The sequence below is a fragment of the Leucoraja erinacea genome, chromosome 13 (assembly GCF_028641065.1).
Source record: "Leucoraja erinacea ecotype New England chromosome 13, Leri_hhj_1, whole genome shotgun sequence".
Classification (NCBI taxonomy): domain Eukaryota; kingdom Metazoa; phylum Chordata; class Chondrichthyes; order Rajiformes; family Rajidae; genus Leucoraja; species Leucoraja erinaceus.
The window spans coordinates 42,982,749-43,004,318 of NC_073389.1; the positions used below are offsets into that span (position 1 = coordinate 42,982,749).

General features: G+C 40.3%; 1 protein-coding gene across 1 annotated transcript in view; it reads left to right on the forward strand.

Moving 5' to 3' along the window:
- eva1c (eva-1 homolog C (C. elegans)) overlaps nt 1-20,238 on the forward strand; it is a 67,641-nt gene extending 47,403 nt beyond the window's left edge. Inside the window, exons 4-8 of the mRNA XM_055645063.1 lie at nt 391-540; nt 13,164-13,307; nt 16,392-16,466; nt 16,962-17,054; nt 19,401-20,238. Coding sequence (XP_055501038.1) covers nt 391-540; nt 13,164-13,307; nt 16,392-16,466; nt 16,962-17,054; nt 19,401-19,825 — 887 coding nt within the window. The 3' untranslated portion in view covers nt 19,826-20,238. The remainder of the gene's footprint in view (nt 1-390; nt 541-13,163; nt 13,308-16,391; nt 16,467-16,961; nt 17,055-19,400) is intronic.
- The last annotated feature ends 1,332 nt before the right edge of the window (nt 20,239-21,570 follow it).

Consider the following 21,570-nt stretch of genomic DNA (forward strand, 5'->3'; position numbering starts at 1 on the left):
ATGAGAAACAAGCAGTATTACATTTCAGAACCTCTAAATTTAAAACCTAGTTAGGAGAAAACAAGAAATATTTATATGTTGTTCATATGTTAAACAGTATCAGCAACAACTGCAAAAAGGATGATTATGCCTGACTAATCACCTTACTTATTTTAAAGAAATAATATCTCCCATATGACAATCTAAAAGTAGAAAAAATGACCATTAATAATTAATTTTTTTAAATTATTTAGAATGATTCACAAGTGTTCCACACACAGATGAAACAAGTGACAAACTTCTGATGTGATCTGTGTGTAAATGGAGCATAGAGTTTAACGTTTTAAATTGTGTATGTTGTAGTCATCGCAAAAGTGCAGCAGTGATTTAATATATTGCCTTTTCTTGCAGAAGAGTACAAACGCAAACTAGCCTGTGAGGGCAAAGAACTTAAAATACGTTGTAAAAATTCTGCATTGATTAACATCTATTCAGCAACATATGGCAGAATGTCAAATGGAAATAAAGCTTGCCCTTCAAATCTCAAGCTGCCTAGAATTGGTAAGTTATACGGAGATGCAGCTTTGACAACATATGTTTATTAAAGAGAAATAACCGCTTGGTTCTAAACTGTGAAACATTGGCCAATTTAAAGGATGGCGTTTAAAGTATATAGTCTTGAAATTCTTATTTTATTTTAAGGCGATGAACTAAATCAAAATTAATCATGTATTTCAATTAATATCCCAAGTATAAACTGAATAGATTGCCTTCATAGAGAAATTGATGGAAGATCTTGGTTTATTTAAAGTGAACGATATTTTTAAGAAATTCTGGCAATTGATCCAGTCGAAATTGGTGTTTCTACTTTACAACTTCCTCAGGAAAATTAAAAGAAAGGCAAATGCAAAATTGAGATATCATTTGGTGACAGTAGCTGAGGTCGCATTAATCATCTTTCATTTTCTTGCTCAATACCAAGAAGACACTAAAGGGCTTGTCCCACTTAGGCTATTTTTTAGGCAACTAGTCTGTCGCGACATGGTTGCCCGGGTGTCGCCTGTATGGTCGTGAGTGGTCTCCTCAGTCACCCAAATAGTCGTAGCGTTTTTCTGGTCACCACTGGATTTTCAACATGTTGAACATTTTTCGGAGACAATCGGCGACAGTTGGTTTGACGCCAATGAGCGTAGCTTGACTTCTCCTGACGTAGGTGCTGTCGTAGTTGTCGGCAGGTTAGCGGAGGTTGTCGACAGATTAATATAGGTTGCCGACAGGTTAATGTAGGTTGTCGTTAAGTGACGCAGGTTGTCGCCGGTGCTGACTTTGTGTTGTTAAAGTAATGATTCTATTTCAAATTTTATGTCAAAGGGGGATCCAGTCGCCGTTTATTTGGCGAGTGTTGGCTTGACAAACTGCTGTGGGCCATTCGTCGGCCCGAAACGTTGCCTAGTTCCTTCTCTCCATAGATGCTGCCTCACCCGCTGAGTTTCTCCAGCATTTTTGTCTACCTTCGATTTTCCAGCATCTTAAACAACCATCTGTACAGATAGCCATCAAAACCTAAATTTTCTTCGGGTGATATACTGCCTTCAGCTGAATTGAGGAACAGAGTAGAAACTATGGGTCAGAAGTATATACCGTACCTGAAGCCCTTTTGACTGCACATCAAGCTGGAAAATGGTTTAACAGTGACAGATTGCAGTATACATTACATTGCTATGCTGTGTGTGCCTTATAATAATTTCAACACAGCTGGCACCCCATTTGTACTGATTGCCCTGGGAGGATATCAATATCATGAATGGCCCACAGCAGTTTGTCAAGCTGACACTACTTAATGCCAGAGGATAGACACAAATTGCTGGAGTAATTCAGCAGGTCGGGCAGCACGACCCCACTGTGTTAAGGGCCTGTACCACCAGCATGTGACTGCATGCATCGAGCGCGACCTAACGTGGTCGCTTGAGTCGTACGGCCTCGCGGGGCTGGTCCCACTTCGATCGCCGGAGCTGTATGGAGTTGTGCGGGGCTGGTCCCGACATCGCGCGGGGCTCCGAGAAACTGACACTGTCCAAACATTCCGCGCGGCCTGCAGCCGCATTGAGGCCGTACGCACAGCCTCGACAGGCGTACGCAGCGTCTCAACGCCATACGCACCGTCTCGACGCCGTACGCAGCGTCTCGACGCCGTACGCAGCGTCTCAACACTTGACGACGTACGCCTAGCGCGTGGCGTTGCGCAATGACGTCACCACCCGGTGTGCCGTTGCGTGATGACGTAACCGCCCAACGCCGTGCGACGTCCAAATTCGGTCCGCCCGCCTCCTGCCCAGCTGATTGGTCAGTATGATGTCGGGACCAGCCCCGCACAACTCCAGGCGGTTCCGCGGTTGGAAGTGGGACCGGCCCCGTGAGGCCGTACGGCTCAAGCCACCACGTTTGGTCACGCTAGACGCATGCAATCGCATGCTGGTGGGACAGGCCCTTTACTCCAACATTTTGTGTCTCTCTGGTATACACCAGCATCTGCATATTCCTTCCTACACTACTTAATGCTAGACTGCATCTTTTATAGGATGGTCTATTTTTGTTTGGAGCAAGTGCTGGCAGATGTTCAAAGAGTGAATCTGACACTCCTTGATTCACCACCCACCACGATTCACCCACTCTATTAACTAGGATACATACCTAAAATTCAATTGCTTGCACACACACTTAGCTCTGCTGCAAGCCTCGCACTGAGATCTTGCAGCTAGTTATTTAACCATTTCAGAAGGGAATTTTATGGCACTCCCTTACAGGAAAAGTGGCACACAATCAGAGGCAGGAACTGGATTATATTTGATAATGTTTCTATGAATCACTGTGGGGTGTGTAGCTTTCCTTTCTGCCTTGCATTCTTAGTTGCTGACATCATGGCTGTTGATTACAGTGTAGAAGGTTTTTCCAGATTTCTCACAGCAGTCTAACAAGCTAACATCCAAAAGTTGACTAGGGTCCGTTTTGGGTCAGGACCCTTCTTCAGATTGATTGTGGGGAGGGCAGGAAAGAAAGCTGGAAGAGAGGAGAGTACAGACAAAGCATAGCCGGTAATATGTGAACTCGGAAGAGGGTGGTTTTTGATAAGCAGATTGTTGGACAAAGGCCAAGGAGATGAAAAAACAGGAGTGAGCAAAAGGATAAAGAGTTGTGAATTGTGTTCCCCAGAGATACTCCTGACCCGCTGATTTACTCTGGATTTTTGTGTCTTTCTTTGCTAAATCAGCATCTGCAGTTCCTTGTTATTACAGTTTACTAGGATCGCTGAGGCACAGCCTTGTGGAATTGGCAATGGCTCCTGTGGGCATGATTGTGCTCCCTCTCTTTGGAAGACAGCACCCTTCATCCACCTGTTCCTGTGCTGCAAACTGTCAAATAGCCATGAGGAGGTGCAGTCCATCGTCTTGAGGAGGTGCAGTCCATATCTTAGAGCACTGGATGTTCCTTTCCATCGTCATATGCTGTCTCCAATGATGAAAAGTGTATAAGATCATGAGAGAAATAGCTGGTAGATTAAATGACCACTCCGAATTTTGCCCAAACGTGTAGGTGAGTGGTAGAATCATGGCAGGGAGAGGGGTGAAGGGGTAGATGGAAGGTAGAGGAGTTCATAGAAATGAGAAATGTAGAGAGAATTTTCCTAGTGAAAATTAGTGAGAAATGTATTGGAATTATTCTATGTGTCAACAGAAACTTGATGGACAGTTGGCTTAATTGAATAATTAATGAAGTAAGGAAATAGAGAAACGTTGTCAACAGTATGTGTGTGTTTATGTACAACATCAGGATACTGATATAGTGAACCTATATGCAATTTAAACAAAATTGAAAATACTGGGAATTCCTCAGCAAGTCAGGCAACATTTGTGGGGAGCATTAATATTTCAGGTCAGTGCCCTTTTGGAACTGGGAAAGAGAGAAAACTAATTTTAAGTCGCTGAGAATGAGGAAAAATGTGATGAGACCAGGAAAGAGCTTTAGCGGCTGGGTGGAGGTCAGAAGGAATTGACTAAAGTCGTGTTGGGACCTGGCGGTGACGTTTTGTGAATGACAAGTATGACCAGAAGAGGTGTAAAGAGAAAACAAATAAAATAAACACAATTATCGAAGCCACAGATATTTAACTGTGTTCCCAGAATCTGCGCAATCACTTTCTCAAAAGCAAATGGAGCTGACTCAGCTGCCTTTAATTGACATATGGCATCCAGGATTGCAACATCAGAAATGGAACGACAGTGTACTCATGTATACAAATGGTATGTCCATGATTGAGTTGCATTCCCACATACTAGGTGTGTCAGAAAGGATAATGGTTATTTGTTAGTTGTGGGCAATCTCCAAAATACAGAATTATTTAAAAAAAATGTATTCATTGGAGTTGAGTGATCGCTTGGTGTGCCTTGCAGACATTTTCCTCTTCCTGTCAGCTCAAAACATTTTGCTCTGTAGGTTTCTGTATGTGTAAATCAATATCGGGGCAGACCGGACTTTGCCAGCAGTGTGTGCAAAGTACTTTTGATACAGAGTTATCGAGATGAGTATTGTAGGCTCCGTATCATAAGTTAAAACTAAAACACAACATGGCTGCCCGCATGCACAAGGTGGCGGTGGTGTGGGAAACCTGACATGTATTATGGATCAGGTCATCAGCAGCAAAACCAGTCACGGATTAAATCAGCAACACTGTTTGATCTACATCCCCCGTCTTGGGCTTTTGCCCAAAGGGCAAACATAAAGCATGCAGAAGTAATATGTATATAACGCTGTAAAAAATTAACCATCATTTACAGTAAAGGAATGGAGGATATACTACAAGTAATATAAGTAACATCGGTTATAGTTAATTAGAATCCAAGATCTGCATATAGACATATTCCCCGTATCTAGACACCAGCTTGTTGACCAGTCCTGCATGCGTACAGTGCAGGCCTTCAGCCGTGCCCCTCACAGGAGATGTCGCCACAGGCACGGCCTCCATTGGGAGTTTCTTAACAGGCGACGACTCAACCAGCACAGGTTTCATAGGGGATTTGTTGACAGGTTTTACAGGGGTCAACAAGTAGTTTGAGATCGATCTGCTCTCCACTGCTTCTGCTGCGGCGGTCGTCAAGAAACTTGCGAGGCATTTTTCGGTCCATGGGGGACCTCAAACCCTCATGTCTGACAATGTTGACCTCCTTATGGATTATAAAACTAAACAAGAATGGTGAGGAGGGAAATGGGGTAATCAAATCAAATAAATAAAAATAAATAAAGGAACATAGAAAGAGAGATCTTTCAAACTTTAGATGGGGAAATATTTCATCAGTGTTCATTGCTATTACAGACCACTTAGGTAAGCATATTGAAATTATATTGCAATAATAAAACTAGTTGCCCGATGTATTTTCATCATTTGAATTGTGCCACCGTGGATTAGCAAGACTTCCACCAAATTCACAAAATCAATTCCTTAGCACAAGGTCAACGGGAATAATGAATGTCCATTTGTAGCAGATCAATGTTCCACCACAATCAATTTTATGCACAGGAAGGGAGGGGGCAAGTATTTGAGGGGCAGCACTCCGCACTAATCATCTTCAAAACTGCAAAATGAGATGGGTCTGAAGAAAGGTTTTGGCCTGAAACGTTGCCTATTTCCTTCGCTCCATAGATGCTGCCGCACCCGCTGAGTTTATCCAGCAATTCTGTCTACCTTCGATTCTCCAGCATCTACAGTTCCTCCTCGAACTGCAAAATGAGATAATGGGTGCCAACAGTATTTCATGCAAAGGAGCTCTTATTGATTATTTATTCTTAACCCGGGACCAGTGAGACCACTGCTTGCATTGACAAAGCTTACTCAGGATTGGCCAGCAATTGAATCAACCGCTGTCCCTGTGTGATTCCCTTCCTGACTGTGCACCAAACTAACTGAAAAACCACCAAGGGATTACTTGAGTTTAAAATAGTTAAAACCTTCTTTAAAAGAAAGCTCTTTGTTGCTGAGTTTATGTTGTCCTTTTCTATCCAAAAATACAAAGAAAACATTTTATAAAATCTTTCTCTGACGTCTTGAAAAGATCCTGCTGTTTCTTTGTAAAAGGAAGGAAGTTGAAACTATATCCTGCTGTCTTTGCTCTCCATGTACAATTGACTGTCACTCGCCCCCCTATATAGCACAGATTTTTCTCTGGAAAGTCAGTTCTTGGAATTGCTTGCTGGTAAGCATGAAACCAATGTCTTTGTAACTGACAGGAAATCATTAGTTTACTCTAAATGTCACTGGCACTATTTCAAACCCTAAGAAATGTTGCACATAATTATTTTAAAATAGGCACATTAGAAAATGTGCTTCTCTTAAATACAAGTTTTTAAAAATGTGAACATGCCAATTTATTAAACATAATTTCCATGCATTACAGGATTTTAGATTGGTCAATCTATTGGTTTAAAAACTGGATAAGGAATAAGGTAAACTTTGTCATCTAATCTTGTCCACAGTAATTTTCCAGTATTTATTTATTTATGAAAAATACTGAGTACAGAACTTTGGTTACGTGAAGAATTTAATTGTCCTTGTTATCATTAGATTACTTGCAAGTTGTGTAATATTCCAGTATCCATTAAATCAACAGCAGCGATAAAATGAACTTCTGAAGTCATTATAAATATTTTAAGGAATTGAAGAGCATAAATTTATTTTTTGAATATGTTGTTTGGAAATAAACTGCAATTGTTCAGTAAGGTGGACAAGTATTTTCAGAAACAGGAAAGAAAACTGGGAACTACTAACCTGTTAGCCTAACTTTAGTAGTAAGGAACATGTTGGAATCTAGAATTGTTACATTCTTCCTGTAAACGTGTGGGTTTCCCCAAGGTGTCCAATTTCCTCCCATGGGGAGATGGGGGCAGGACAAAGCCAGCCAATGGATAGGTGGTTACAGGTGAGAGGGTTTTTGATTGACTATACAGCAAGCAAACAGACCCTTCGGCCCAATTCATTCATACCAACCATGTTGCCTACCTGAGCTAGTCTCATTTCCATGCATTTGGCTCTTATCCCTCTAACCCATTCTTGTCCATGTACGAAATGTTCTTTAAGCATTGCAATTCTACAGACTTTTGCACTTCCACTGGCAAATTGTTCCACATGCACACCACCCTCTTGTGAGGTAGTCTTTCAATTCCCTTATTTAAACTTCTCTCTTTAAATATTTCCCTTCTCACCTTAAATGTATGGCCACTTGCATTCTATGCCATGATTCATGAAGGCAAGTGTGTTAAATGCCTTTTTCACTACCATATATGTTGTCACTTTCAGGGAACTACGTGCATACCATTCTAGCTCTCCATTCCACAACATCCTCAAGGGCCCTTGCCATTTACTATGCAAGTCCTGCCCTCGGAAAGCTGCTTGAGACCATACTAAAATATTGATTTGCAAAATAAAATTCAGCCATACTTAATTCATATGAGACAGTAAATAAATGTTTTTAAAAAAATAAATCCAGATTTCTTGACACATGCGCAGATGATGTGGCTTCACACTAAGGAAAATCATGATGACGAACTTCTCCAGGAACACAGACTCTCACCTCGCCCACCATAATGTGGGGATTGCCAGTACATCCACAGTCATACACGCGCTCCAAACGTGCAATTAGATTAGCTTAAGGGTGTTCAGTCAAGCATGAAATCAGGGCACTGCTAGTTTTGTTGATCACCCTAACAATACATGCATTATCTTAGCTGATTGATGAATTAGTTAATGTCTATGATTAATGCATATTGTAAAATCCATAGTATTAATGGACTAATTAAGCAGTAGGACACAAAGTGCTGGAGTAACTCAGAAGGTAGACGAAAATGCTGGAGAAACTCAACGGGTGAGTCAGCATCTATGGAGAGGAATAGGTGACGTTTTGGGTCGAGACCCTTCTTCAAACTGTTATGACTATCCATTTCAGGGAACTCAGAAAGTCAGGCAGCATTCATGGAGAACATGGATAGGTGACATTTTGGGCCAAGACCCATCTTCAGAAGTCTGAAGGACCTCGCCACCAATCATTTTCTATCCATGTTCTCCAGAGCCTGACCTTCTGAGTTGCTCCAGTATTTTGTGTCCTTTTGTGTATTAACTAGCTGCATATACCAATCAAGCAGTGCATGGAAAATAATAATTGGAGTCTTGTACTAATGCTTGGCCATCTGAGTATTTCCAGCACATTATTATTAATAATTTTTATGACCATCTCAGCATCAATCTAGCTACGTGCTTTTTCTCTTTCAGATATTTTTTCACAATTTCTGGATCTTTTTAAATACAAATCTTTGCACGCCTGACTGCGACAAAGTAATCTTTGACTTTCAGTTCCCATACTGAAGGTGTTTGGTGTTGCTGGTTTTTAATTGAAGTTCTTGATATATTTCTCCTTGAACATTTCCTTCCCTCCACACATGGACAGAAGAAAACAAAGAACAATTATAGATAGATCACACTACACCCCATGCTAAATGGGTTGCTGGACCATTACAGGAACGGTTATGAACCATACTTATTATTATGGGGACTTCAGTTACATATTTCCTTCAATAAAATATATTAGTGGACCAGATTACCTTTTATAATAATTTGAGTGGTTCATGGTCATCCCTTAAGGATAAGGGGGAAATCCTTTAAAACCGAGATGAGGAGAACTTTTTTCACACAGAGAGTGGTGAATCTCTGGAACTCTCTGCCACAGAGGGTAGTTGAGGCCAGTTCATTGGCTATATTTAAGAGGGAGTTAGATGTGGCCCTTGTGGCCAAGGGGATCAGGGGGTATGGAGAGAAGGCAGGTACGGGATACTGAGTTGATGATCAGCCATGATCATATTGAATGGCGGTGCAGGCTCGAAGGGCCGAATGGCCTACTCCTGCACCTAATTTCTATGTTTCTATGTTTCTATCATAACTAAGGTCATTTTAAGAATTAATTTATATATTATTTAATTAACTGAAGTTAAATTTCCCATCTCCCATGACAGGATCCTTTTTTGCTCTGTCATACCCAGGCTACCAATACACTACTCGCATACCATCAGCATGTAATCTCAGATGAGACATTCCTAATTCCAAATTAGGTTGGTCGTTTCTGCTACCGAAGCACCCAAAGTTGAAGGTCTCCTGTTCTATGTCTCTCCATAAACAACCCATGCCACTGGAGCGTTTTTGGAGAATTGAAAGTCTGCATATCTTGGTGGATTTCGATTTGTAGTGGAGTTCTCTTTCAAAAGGAAATATGATTTAGTTTTTAATTTTGTAGATACAGGCCCTTCAACCCATCGAGTCCACACTATCCAGCTATCACCCCTACACTAGCACTATCCCACATATTAGGGACAATTTACAGAAGCCAATTAACCTACACGTCTTTGGAATGTGGGGGGAATCCGGAGCACCCAGAGAAAACCCACACGATGGTGATGGAGAGCGTGCAAACTTCGTACAGGCAGCACCCTTAGTTAGGATCAAACCCGGGTCTCTGCCGTTGTAAGGCAACAACTCTAACACTGCACCACTGTGCCACCCACCTTTTAGGCCATTGCCTTTTTTTTTTGCCAGGATATCAGGTTTGATTTAAAAGACATATTTCTCCAATAAGAACCTGGACTGGCTTTTATAGTCACATCGTTTTTTCTTAGCTTGCTCATATGTCTGACAAGATGATGGTTCCCAGCAATGTTTGAATCCCTAATCACATGCTACTTGTATCTGTGAAGTTGTTTGGAATAGAAGGTTACTCCATGTCCAACTGGACATCCAGGAAAATCCTGCATAAGGCTGCGCTTGATGTAACTTGAGTCCTAGCCAATATTATATATGTTCTAGTACATTCACATCTATGCTTGGATGTGAGTGCACTAAAAGGATTACAGGTACTCAACCATGAGGTATTTCTGCAAGTACAATTAGGGAAGTATTTAAGGTGGATCATAGTAAGTCACTGTTGGACATCTCCCCAGATCAAAAATAACATTGTAAGTCACCCTAAGGCATCCAACCAGATCAAGAATGAGAATGAATGGTAATCATTGTAATTCGCATACTTTCTGCAATTTGCAGTTGTGAAACGTGTTTGCCATATGGTGACAGTTTTAAGTGATTCCTCTCTGATTTAAGTCAGTTTTATTTTTAATTGTAATAAAACATCTGTTTTGCAACTTTAAAAATTATGTTGAATACTATAAACACAGTAGAGACTGATATAATCTATTGAGTTCATTTGAATAGTCTTAAATTGTTTGAGAGTATTTGCAATATTTTATTTAATATTTTTTATTTTTTATGATTTTAATTATTTTAGCTTTTAAATTGCTCTAGTTGTCTTGATCAAGTTTTATATCTCAGAAGTTTTTCAGGACTTTGGCTGAATTTTGAGCTGCAGGTTGTGGCTTCAGCTAATGGTGAGGTGTTACCATGCCTACAGCCCAGGATTCTTCACACAATCCCATTGTGTCTCAGCAGTCTACTTGCAAGGCTACACTAAGAGGGAGGGAGAAGAGACTGCGGATTCTGGAACTGCTGGAGGAACTCGGTGTCTCGCAGTATCTGTGGAGTCAGAGGGATGTAGCATCATGACCCGAAAAGTCAACCATCCCTTTGCTTCCAAAGCTGCAGCTTGAACTGTTAAATTCCTCCAGCAGATAATATTCACACCACACGGGATCTATATTCCTCACAATCACGTTGCCACAGAAAAAAACCTCACCATATTCGTAAAATCTTCATTCAGTCATCAGTGGCAAGCAATTTGCTAATTGTTTCAGGTTTTGAGCTTAAGTATTCACACAACTGGATAGTGTAAACAGCTAGACAGGCACACATCTCATTCAGGATTCCATTACTTTCCCAGACAGATAGGTCAATATGGTTGGCAAATTCTCCTAAACAATTCAAGAATAAAAGTGATTTATTTCAATTGTAGTATTGGTCAAAATCATAATCAGGATGTGGGTGTAATAACTCCAGGAGAGGAATTTAAGGTTGATGCAACAGCTTGGCATTTTTTGTATGTAATTTTGCTGAAGCATCACAACGAAAGTCAAAATGATAATGTGCTAACCTTAGAACAGAGTTTGATTCAGAGCCAAATCTGATAGATTTTTCATGAATTCATGAGGAAATGGGAGCATGTAATGAACAAAGTAATGGACAATCTGATATGTCCTGATGGGAAATAAGATCTCTAATTTGTTTGCTTCTGTTTCTGGATCATGTGTTTCAGAATCATTGAATCTGGAGTATATATTCAGTCTAGCATTCAGAGGTGTGAGACTATCGTAATTATATAGATGCCAAGAGAGATACCACAACTCACTCTTGTTCTTTCGCGTGCTCTCCTTTGCTCTCTTTCCCATTCTCAGATGCATTATAATCAAAGTAGCATTTAGATTGGATGCCGTGCTGATTTTATATTGTAAAAATCCCTAAAGCCGTTAATGCAATTTTATCTACCTAGAGTTATAGAATGATACAGCGGAAACAGGCCCTTTGGCTCATCTTGCCCACGCCGGCTAACATGTCCCAGCTACACTAGTCTCACCTACCTGCGTTTGGCCCGTATCTCTCCAAACTTGTCCTGTCCGTGTAGCCACAAAATGCTGGAGTAACTCAGCGGGACAGGCAGCACCTCTGAAGAGAAGGAATGGGTGACGTTTCGGGTTGAGATCCTGTCTATGTACCTGCATAACTGTTTCTTAAATGTTGGGATAGTCCCAGCCTTGTTAACAAATACAGCAGGGAGATAATTTTTTTTTTTAAATTGCCGAAAACATGTTTTCGTTATCATAACCCGAAACCTAAAACATTTCTACAAAGACAGGAAAAGCCTTTTATTCTACTGTAGAATCCAACCCTACTTGTAAGGAATTGTTTGACTGATTTGAAGCCAAAGTGTTGTGAGACTGAAAGTAAAAACAAACTGCAGATGCTGGAAATTTGAAACATGCTGGAAATACCCAGTAAGTAAGGCAGCATCTATGGAAAGTGAAACAGTTAGTGTTTCAGGTCCAGAATTCTTTAACAGTTATGATCTGCTGAATACCATTTGGAGACAGTCTTGAAGTACTCATCTTGCCATGCTGAGCTAAAATGTCAGGTACTACTCTGGTTATACTTTGCAGTAGATGTCAATATGAAAAAAGCCACTTGAATTTGATGAAGTCTGCAATATGTCCAGAACAAGGGGTCACAGTTTAAGGATAAGGGGGAAATCTTTTAGGACCGAGATGAGGAAAACTTTTTTCACACAGAGAGTGGTGAATCTCTGGAATTCTCTCCCGCAGAAGGTAGTTGAGGCCAGTTCATTGGCTATATTTAAGAGGGAGTTAGATGTGGCCCTTGTGGCTAAAGGGATCAGGGTGTATGGAGAGAAGGCAGGTACAGGATACTGAGTTGGATGATCAGCCATGATCATATTGAATGGCGGTGCAGGCTCGAAGGGCCGAATGGCCTACTCCTGCACCTATCTTCTATGTTTCTATGTTTCTATGACTGTTATCAGTGTAATAAAATCTACCGAGGGAGTGGTCCAATTACATTTGGGATTTGGTGAGCTATTCGATGGGTGCAATGCAAAGGTTCCAATATTAGATGGCACATAACACATGGTTCACAAAAGGAGAGGTAATTTTTGTTTCGAAAGGAGAACAAATCTTGGACTTTATATGTTATGAATTTTGAGAGAGAGAGTGAGGATTATCATAAATTAGATTTTTTGTTTGTTATAATCCATGGCAATGGTTGTTGTGTGGCAGAGGTTCAACAAAACATGTAATCTCAATCAAATGTTTTAAAAGTGAATTAATCCCTGCTCTTACAGATTTGTTTGGTACGGGCTGTAACTAATCAAGTGAATTGATCGACAATTTTAAAGATGAAAAGTAGTTTTTTGACACTCTAAAGATGTAGCCAGAAAAATGACTGGTTTGGATTTGCATCCGCTCAAGCCCTCCTTCCCACCGAAGCAACCTGTTGCCACCGGTCATTACATTAACAGGACCGCTGACACTGCCATCTCCAGTGACAAATGTGGAGGCACAATAAGAGTGAACTTACACCACTCTGTGTTGTTGATTAATGCATTTGTTAATTTATATCTTGTTTTCCTGTGTTACAGAATGTTTGTCGCACACTGCCTTGCAAGTTGTAACAACAAGCTGTTATGGTAAACAAAACTGCAAAATTATTGTCAGTAGCCACTATTTTGGAGACCCTTGTTTACCTGGAATGCAGAAGTATCTCAGTGTCGTCTATATATGTGGTAAGAATAAATAGTTTCAGCATTAAAATATTTATTTTCAGGGAGAAGTGATTCAGAATTCACAAGAGCTTTCATTATTTCTTTTGTGGCATGGTAGGACTCTAATAAGAATGACCAGAACTGAAAATTCAATGTAATTAGGTCTGCGTGCATATAAATCGATTTAAATTTAACTCAAGAAAAGTGCAAAGTGATGTAGTTTAGGAAGTTAAATCAGGACAGGGCAAACGCAGTGAATGGCAGCACCCTGGGGAGTATTGTTGAATAGAGACACCAGGAGATGAGAGTATATAGTTCTCTTAAAATGATAGCGCATGGATGGGATGGTGAAGAAGGCATATGGCACATTTGCCTTCATGAGCTGAGGCACTGAGTACAAGAGTAGGGATGTCATGTTACAGTTGTACAAAATATTAGGTAGGCCACATGGAGTACTATGATTAGAGTACTGAGTGTAGTTTGCTTGCCACATTGCAGGTAACATAGAAACATAGAAAATAGGTACAGGAGTAGGCCATGTTGCCGTTTGAGCCATCACCGCCGTTCAATATGATCATGGCTGATCATCTAAAATCAGTACCCCGTTTTTCTACTTTTTCCCCATATCCCTTTAGCCCTAAGAGTTAAATCTAACTCTCTCTTGAAAACATCCAGTGAAATGGCCCCCACTGCCTTCTGTGGCAGAGAATTCCACAGATTCACAACTCTTTGGATGAGAAAATGTTTGCTCATCTCAGTCCTAAATAGCCAACCCCTTATTCTTAAACTGTGACCCCTGGTTCTGGACTCCCCCAACATTGGGAACATTTTTCCTGCATCTAGTCTGTCCAATCCTTCAAGAATTTTATGTTTCTATAAGATCTCCTCTCATCCTTCTAAATTCCAGTGAATACAAGCCCAGTCAATCCATTCTTTCATCATGTCAGTCCCACCATCACGGGAATTAACCTGGTGAACCTATGCTGCGCTCCCTCCATAAAAATAATGTCCTTCCTCAAATTAGGATACCAAAATTGCACACAGTACTCCGGGTGCGGTCTTACTAGGGCCCTGTACAACTGCAGTAGGACATCCTTGCTCCTAAACTCAAATCCTCTCGCAATGAAGGCCAACATGCTTTCTTCACTGCCTGCTGTAGCTGCATGCTTACTTTCAGTGACTGATGCACACCAGGTCTCGTTGCACCTCCCCTTTTCCTAATCTGACACAATTCAGATAATAATCTACCTTCCTGTTCTTGCCACCAAAGTGGATAACCTTACATTTATCCACATTATACTGCATCTGCGATGCATCTGCCCACTCACCCAACCTATCCAAGTCACCCTGCAGCCTCATAGCATCCTCATCGCAGCTCACACTGCCACCCAGCTTTGGGTCATCCGCAAACTTGGAGATGTCACATTTAATTCCCTCGTCTAAATCGTTAATATATATGTAAATAACTGGGGTCCCAACACCGAGCCTTGATGCACCCCACTTGTCACTGCCTGCCATTCTGAAAAAGACCCATTAATTCCTACTCTTTGCTTCCAGTCTACCAAGCAGTACTCTATCTCTAATTTTGCACACTAATCTATTGTGTGGGACCTTGTCAAAGGCTTTTTGAAAGTTCAGATACACCACATCCACTGGCTCTGCCTTATCCGTTCTACTTGTTACATCCTCAAAAAATTCTGAAAGATTAGTCAAGCATGATTTCCCCGTCATAAATCCATGCTGACTTGCCGACCCTGTCACTGCTTTCCAAATGCGCTGCTATAACATCTTTAACAATCGACTCAAGCATCTTCCCCACTACAGAGGCTTCCCCAAGGCTAACTGGTCTATAATTCCCCATTTTCTTTCTCCCTCCTTATATATACTGAACTTTTTGTTTATTATATTGTTTACAGAGTACTACGTTTGCATATCCCTATTATAATATATATATAATTATATATTATGCCTTATATATATTATGAATGAATGAATGAATATGTCATATTACACATGTGTATATAATATGTAGATTAAATATATTATATATATAATATTATCTTATATATACACGCACACACATATCCTTGGGTCCCGCCTCACCTCCAAGTTCTTCATCAGACATGATTAAGCTAGAGAGGGTGAAGAAAAGATTCACAAGGACTTTGACTGGATTTGTGGCCTTGTCAAAATGAGAGATTGGATCGGCTGAGTTTGGTTCCCATGGTATGTATGGGTGTCTTACAATAGAGGGCTTGGGTTTGAGGAGAGAGACAGGGAATTTAAAGAGGGACTGAGGGATATATTTTTCAAAGGACGTGGTGGAAGCAGGAACAGTAACAATATTTTAGAGGCATCTGGATAGGTACTTGGATGAGCATATAGGAATATGTAAATAATGTTGGCAAGTGGGATTAGTATTGAAAGGCATGATTATTGGCAGTGATGTAGTGGCCTGAAGAGCCCGTTAGTGCGCTAAAATCATTCCTCCACCCATTATCAATAAAACAAAAATTAATTAAACATCACTCACTTTTTTCACCCATTTCAGTGTATATATATTCATTTATCACACATTATCACAAAGCTGAGAGAGAGGAGAGGCAGAACAAAACGTGGCAGGTAATAGGTAGACACAGTCAAGGGAATTTTTGATAGGCAGATGGTTGGAACAAAGACCAAAGATTAAAGCCAAAAGGTGTGAAACAAATGGATTGAAGAGTTGCGAATTGTGAAGCCAGTGGAAGGATTGTGGGTGGAGGGGGAGAGGAGAAATTGGTGTGAAAAAGACCAGTTGGGGTACAGGAGGGCTTGGGGGTGGGTAAGAGAGGGGGGTGTGGGGGAGAAAGGGTGTAGGGGGGGGCAGTTGTAGGGGTTACATAAATTGGAGAATTCAATGTTCATACCATTTGGTTGTAAGCTGCCCAGGCAGAATACGAGGTCCTGTTCCTCCAGTTTGCATGTGGCCTCACTCTGGCAATGGAAGAGGCCCATGACGGAAAGGTCAGTATGAGAATGGGAATAAGAATTTTTAACTACATTAAGATAAATGAATGCAACTGCTATTTTGAAATTTATTTGATTTATTTTTTCCGTCTTTTTCAGTTTCCAAATTGTTGCTACAGGAAGCTGATCCTGGTTTCTCTGCTCTTGCACCTTCGTGGATTTACAATGAGAATGGTGGGTTTATAACTGCTGTAAAAGTTCAATTACTGATAACATGATATCTTGGAATATTTACTGGCATTCGTACAGAATCATTTTAATGTAACTATTCAATGGGAAATGTTTGAATTTGAGTGGTACATTCCAAAAGTCACCGGAGGCAAGGATTTTACATCATACTCTTTACACACTATGTGGAAAATACTGGAAGTCCAGCTTCATTTTCTGAAGCCATATAATGAACGTGTCCTTTGCAGTATCAATAAACATCAAACATTCTGTGATATTTGTCAGAGGGTTTGCCGACATCCAGCCAAGTAACACCACTGAAGTAAAAATCAGTCAAAGGGCAATTCACCTCAGTGCCGTTAGTTAGATCTCTCTTTGAAAAAAGTTTGTTGAAATACTGAGTAAACTTTAAAATTATTTCATAGCATGTACATCACTTTGAGGTACAAGCTCTTCCTTTTCTCATTACAATTAATTTTCTTTACCTTTGTACATCCATAGCCAACAAGTCTTTGAGCCCTCAAGAATCCAGACTTTCAACAAAAGAAGGAAAAATTGTAATCGGCACCCTGCTTATATTTGCTTATATTAAAAGTAAGTGTTCATTTTTCTAGTATATTTTAATTGATATAGAACTGTAGTAATCCCAAGTTGGTGCTCTTTGAAGAAATACTTAAATTGAGCAAAGTTACAGAAGATGATGAACATCTCCAATATTTTTTAGTTTTATTATATAAAAATTAGCATTTGATTGTGTGCAAAATTGTACACGATGGTTTAAAAAAGCTTAGAGCTCAAAATATATAAAATAACCATGGAAGTTGGTAGTTTGAATACCAAATTCAAATATCCTTCTGAAAGACAAATCAAATATTTAAAGTCATAGAGCTATACAGCACAGATCAGGTCCTTCAGCCCAACTCACCCATGCCGACCAAGATGTCCCATCTAAGCTAGTCACATTTGCCCGCGTTTGGTTCATATCTCTCTAAGCCAGTGGTCGGCAACCTATGGCCCCTGGGCCAAATGCGGCCCGTAACCCGAAATCATCCGGCCCACAGGTTGATTTGTTTTTCCCCGTAATCATCTGGCCCCCCGAGCACCCGCCCCAAGTGCGCGGCCGAGCTCTGGCTGTACCCCATCCTGCGCAAAGCCGCCGGCACGGCTGCGCACCTTCTGTGAACACGTTTAAGAAAGAACTGCAGATGCTGGAAAAATCGAAGGTAGACAAAAATGCTGGAGAAACTCAGCGGGTGAGACATGCAAGGATTGCATGAAGCTGCCTCACCCTCTGAGTTTCTCCAGCATTTTTGTGTACCTTCTGTGAACACGTGATTTCATGCCTGCCATCTGGGGCGGGATGGGGGCGGGATCCATGTGTACACGTGATAGATGTGGCCCGCCATCCGCTCACAGACATGCGTCCCGGCCCCTATGCAGAAACAAGGTTGCCGACCCCTGCTCTAAGCCTTTCTTAACCGTGCACCTGTCCATGGTATATGGATCGAGCTGCCCAGGGAAGTGGTTGAGGCAGATACAATAACTATATTTTGTCAATTAAATATAGTTCTTTTATCTACCTCAACTATTTCTCCTGGCAGCTCGTTCCTCTCTGAAAAAGTTACCTCGGGTTCCTTTTGAATCTGTCATTTCTCACCTTAAACCTATACTCTCTACTTCTTGCTTTACTTACCTTGAATAAAGTATTGACCCTCTCACCCTCTCTATTTTCCTCATGATTTTATACATCTATATAATTCCCTATGTTCCAAGGAATAAAGTATACGCTCTCCCTGTAGATTTGGCTTTTAAATGCTCATATCTTAGAATGTCCAGCACCACTGACTGCTACATGGATTAACCTCAAGATATCTCCATTAACCTTTCCAAGTTCCCTAGTCTTCATGTCTTTTCTGCGGTAACAACAGAAGCTCATTAAGGAACTTGTCCATCCCAGCTACATATACGTGACCCATGTTGTCTTCTTATTCCTGCCGAGAGTGTCAATTTCTCTCATCATCCAGGGTTTCTTACTCCTTTGCCCTTCACTCTAACAGGAACATGCATACCTTGAACTCTCACTGTTACACTTTTAAATAGTTGGCTGAAAATAATAGTAGTCTTCACCATTTATTATATTTCATTCATTATCAACATTTAATAGAAAAAAGTATGAATATTATATATTGGCTGAGCAAAAAATGCAATGCCATATTCTTAAGGAAGTGTTATAATATTACTTTTCCCATATACAAAATATTGCTTGTGAAAGCATAAAAATGAAAGAATACCTGCACGTTATCCAGATTATAAACTATATAGTAATCTAATAACGTGCAAATGTAAGTTTTATTGAATTGCACACACATGGGTGGTGCATATATTGTCCAAACAATAATATATAAGGTCATAAGGAATAGGAGTAGAATTAGAACATTCAGCACATCAAATCTACTCCGCCATTCAATCATGGCTGATCCATCTCTCTCTACTAACCCCATTCTACTGCCTTCTTCCCATAACTCCTGAAACCCATCCTAATCAAGAATCTATTTCCCTGCCTTAAAAATATCCACTGACTTGGCCTCCACAGCCTCTGTGGCAATATTGCTGAAAAATAGCTGTGTGCAAACCTGAAAGGAGCTCAACAAGTTCAAAGAATTCAAGATACCATGTTGCAAAGGTTATAAGTGACAGGAGCAGAATTAGGCCATTTGGCCCATCAAGTTTTCTATGCCATTCAATCATGGCTGACATCTATCTCTCCCATCTAACCCCATTCTTCTGCCTTCTTCCCATAGCTCAGTGATGCAATTTGCTGCTTAATTTAAAGTGCTCCACCATGCTTTCTACACAAGTAGTATTGTACTCTTCCTCTCCTCTCCATCATTTATCAATAATTTGTGTCAAATAATAGCATTTTTTTTTGTGTTGTTGCAGATAACCCAGAAATAGTTGGTTTGTTGTTTGTATCCAGTGTCTGCATTGGATTAATATTCACACTGTGTGCAATCATAATTCAAGTATTCTGCAGAATAGACCTGCGTAAAATTTACCACAAGAAAATTGACTCACCGGAAACTTACCACAGGAAAATGGACTGTTGTCAGGACAATAGTGATGTTGAAGGCAACAGCAACAGTGATGAGTATGAAAGTACCGATGAAGATGATGATGAAGAAGTGAGTTCCTCAGACTTTACTTTTGAAGGATTAACAAAATTATATGGGACCACAGGATCCAGCAGTGCAGAAGCAGCAGAAATAGCTGAGAGGATAGAACGGCGAGACAGGATAATACAGGAAATCTGGATGAATGGAGGCTTAGAAGTACCTGTTGTGAGGAACCTTAATCTGTATTACTGATATCTACGGAGCTCAAAATCATCAGAATGAATGTATTGGCTATTTGCAATTCGTGGACTTATTTCAACAAAGCCATTATTATAATGACAAAGTTATTTTTATTTTATTTCTATAGATCCATTTTAGCTACGTTCCTTCTATGAAGGAAACCGATTGATCTAAAATGCATTGTGAATTCAAAAATTGATATTTTTAGCAGGGTGAAATCTTTTGGCCAGACCTCAGCTTCAGGGAACTGTGAACGGTTTTATGAACTCATCTATTTTATGGTAAATTAAAAATTTCCAGATCACTGGATCAGACCATTGATCAGAAATATTCTGAAACTGAAATGTATTCCATGGTGACCATGTTAGATTCCTTCGGCTTGTGTTTATACATTTCACTAAGTCTGAATAAAATGAACATTAAGTTGAAGGGAAAATGAATTTTTTCAATGTCCATAAATTTGATCTTTCAGGTAAAAATATTGTTGTCATTAAAAAATTACTATTGAGCATTTTGAATATATCTATTACATATGAAGACAATAATGTAAGTATTTAATCCACCAGTCTACCCCTGTAGAAAGGTATCACTTTTCACTTAGTGATTTAAATTACTATGTTTTGCATCATTACTATACTGTTTCTTTGCAGCAATGATGCTAAAAGTGGTTTTAAAAAAGGTTTTTACCAACAGTGGACATTGAAAAGTTGGACCTCGATGAACACAAGAAAATAAGAACGGGGTAGGCCATCAGGCATTTCAAGCCTGCCCCATAATTTCACATCAAGGAAGGAACTGCAGATGTTGGTTTAAACCTAATATAGACAAAAAATGCTGGAGTAACTCAGCGGGGCAGGCAGCATCTCTGGATTACACTGGGAAATTGACACTCAGATCATGTACCAGTTTGAACAGTGTTAGAAGTAAGATATGTTTCAATTATTTGGATTCATTGTAATTTTTAAAATATATATTTTTAATTGTTTCCCCACATTTAATCCTTTTTAACTTTAATAACTTAGATGTCCCCGAATGTTATCATTGAAATCAGTATCCGCTATGACAGAGGGCAAAACTCTATTTTCACCCTTCCATCAGTCCTGCTTTACCATCTGCTAGTAGTGTTGCAGCAGCACACTGGTACCCAAGAATCGATGACTTTTTAGACCAGGCCACTGTTCTCTATGACCTCTTGCCCGTCACCCACCAGTCGCTGTGTCGTAACACCACTTCTTGCTCTCCCCCCCCCACTGAGCTCCATCATCTCTCTACCCACCAGGTTCCACCTTTCACATGCCACCCCTTATCTCTCCCTCTCACCTCTATATACTGGCTATCTTCCCTCTACACTCTCAGCCCTATTGCAGGGTCTCGACCTCAAACAGCGACCATCCTCCTGCTTCCACAGATGCTGCCTGACCTGTTGAGTTCCTCAAACAGTTTGCTTTTTCATCCTGATTATAGCATCTACAGTCTCTTGTGTTTCTCACCATTTTGTTTCTGAGCTGCTGTCCATTTCCAGTATTTTCTGCTTTTAATTTATAATTTTAACATCTTTAGTATTTTGATTTAGTTTATTTGAAGCTGCTGACAAGGCATGTTAGCAGTTTACCTACATTACACAGACCTAGCTTGGGAAGATCAATAAGCATTGAATTTTCAACATCATGCAACAATATTTGATGGAAGAAAGGGTTACCTGTGGAGTGGTTTCATGTGATCAATATGGTTAGTGGCATTATGTTGATCCAGGAAGA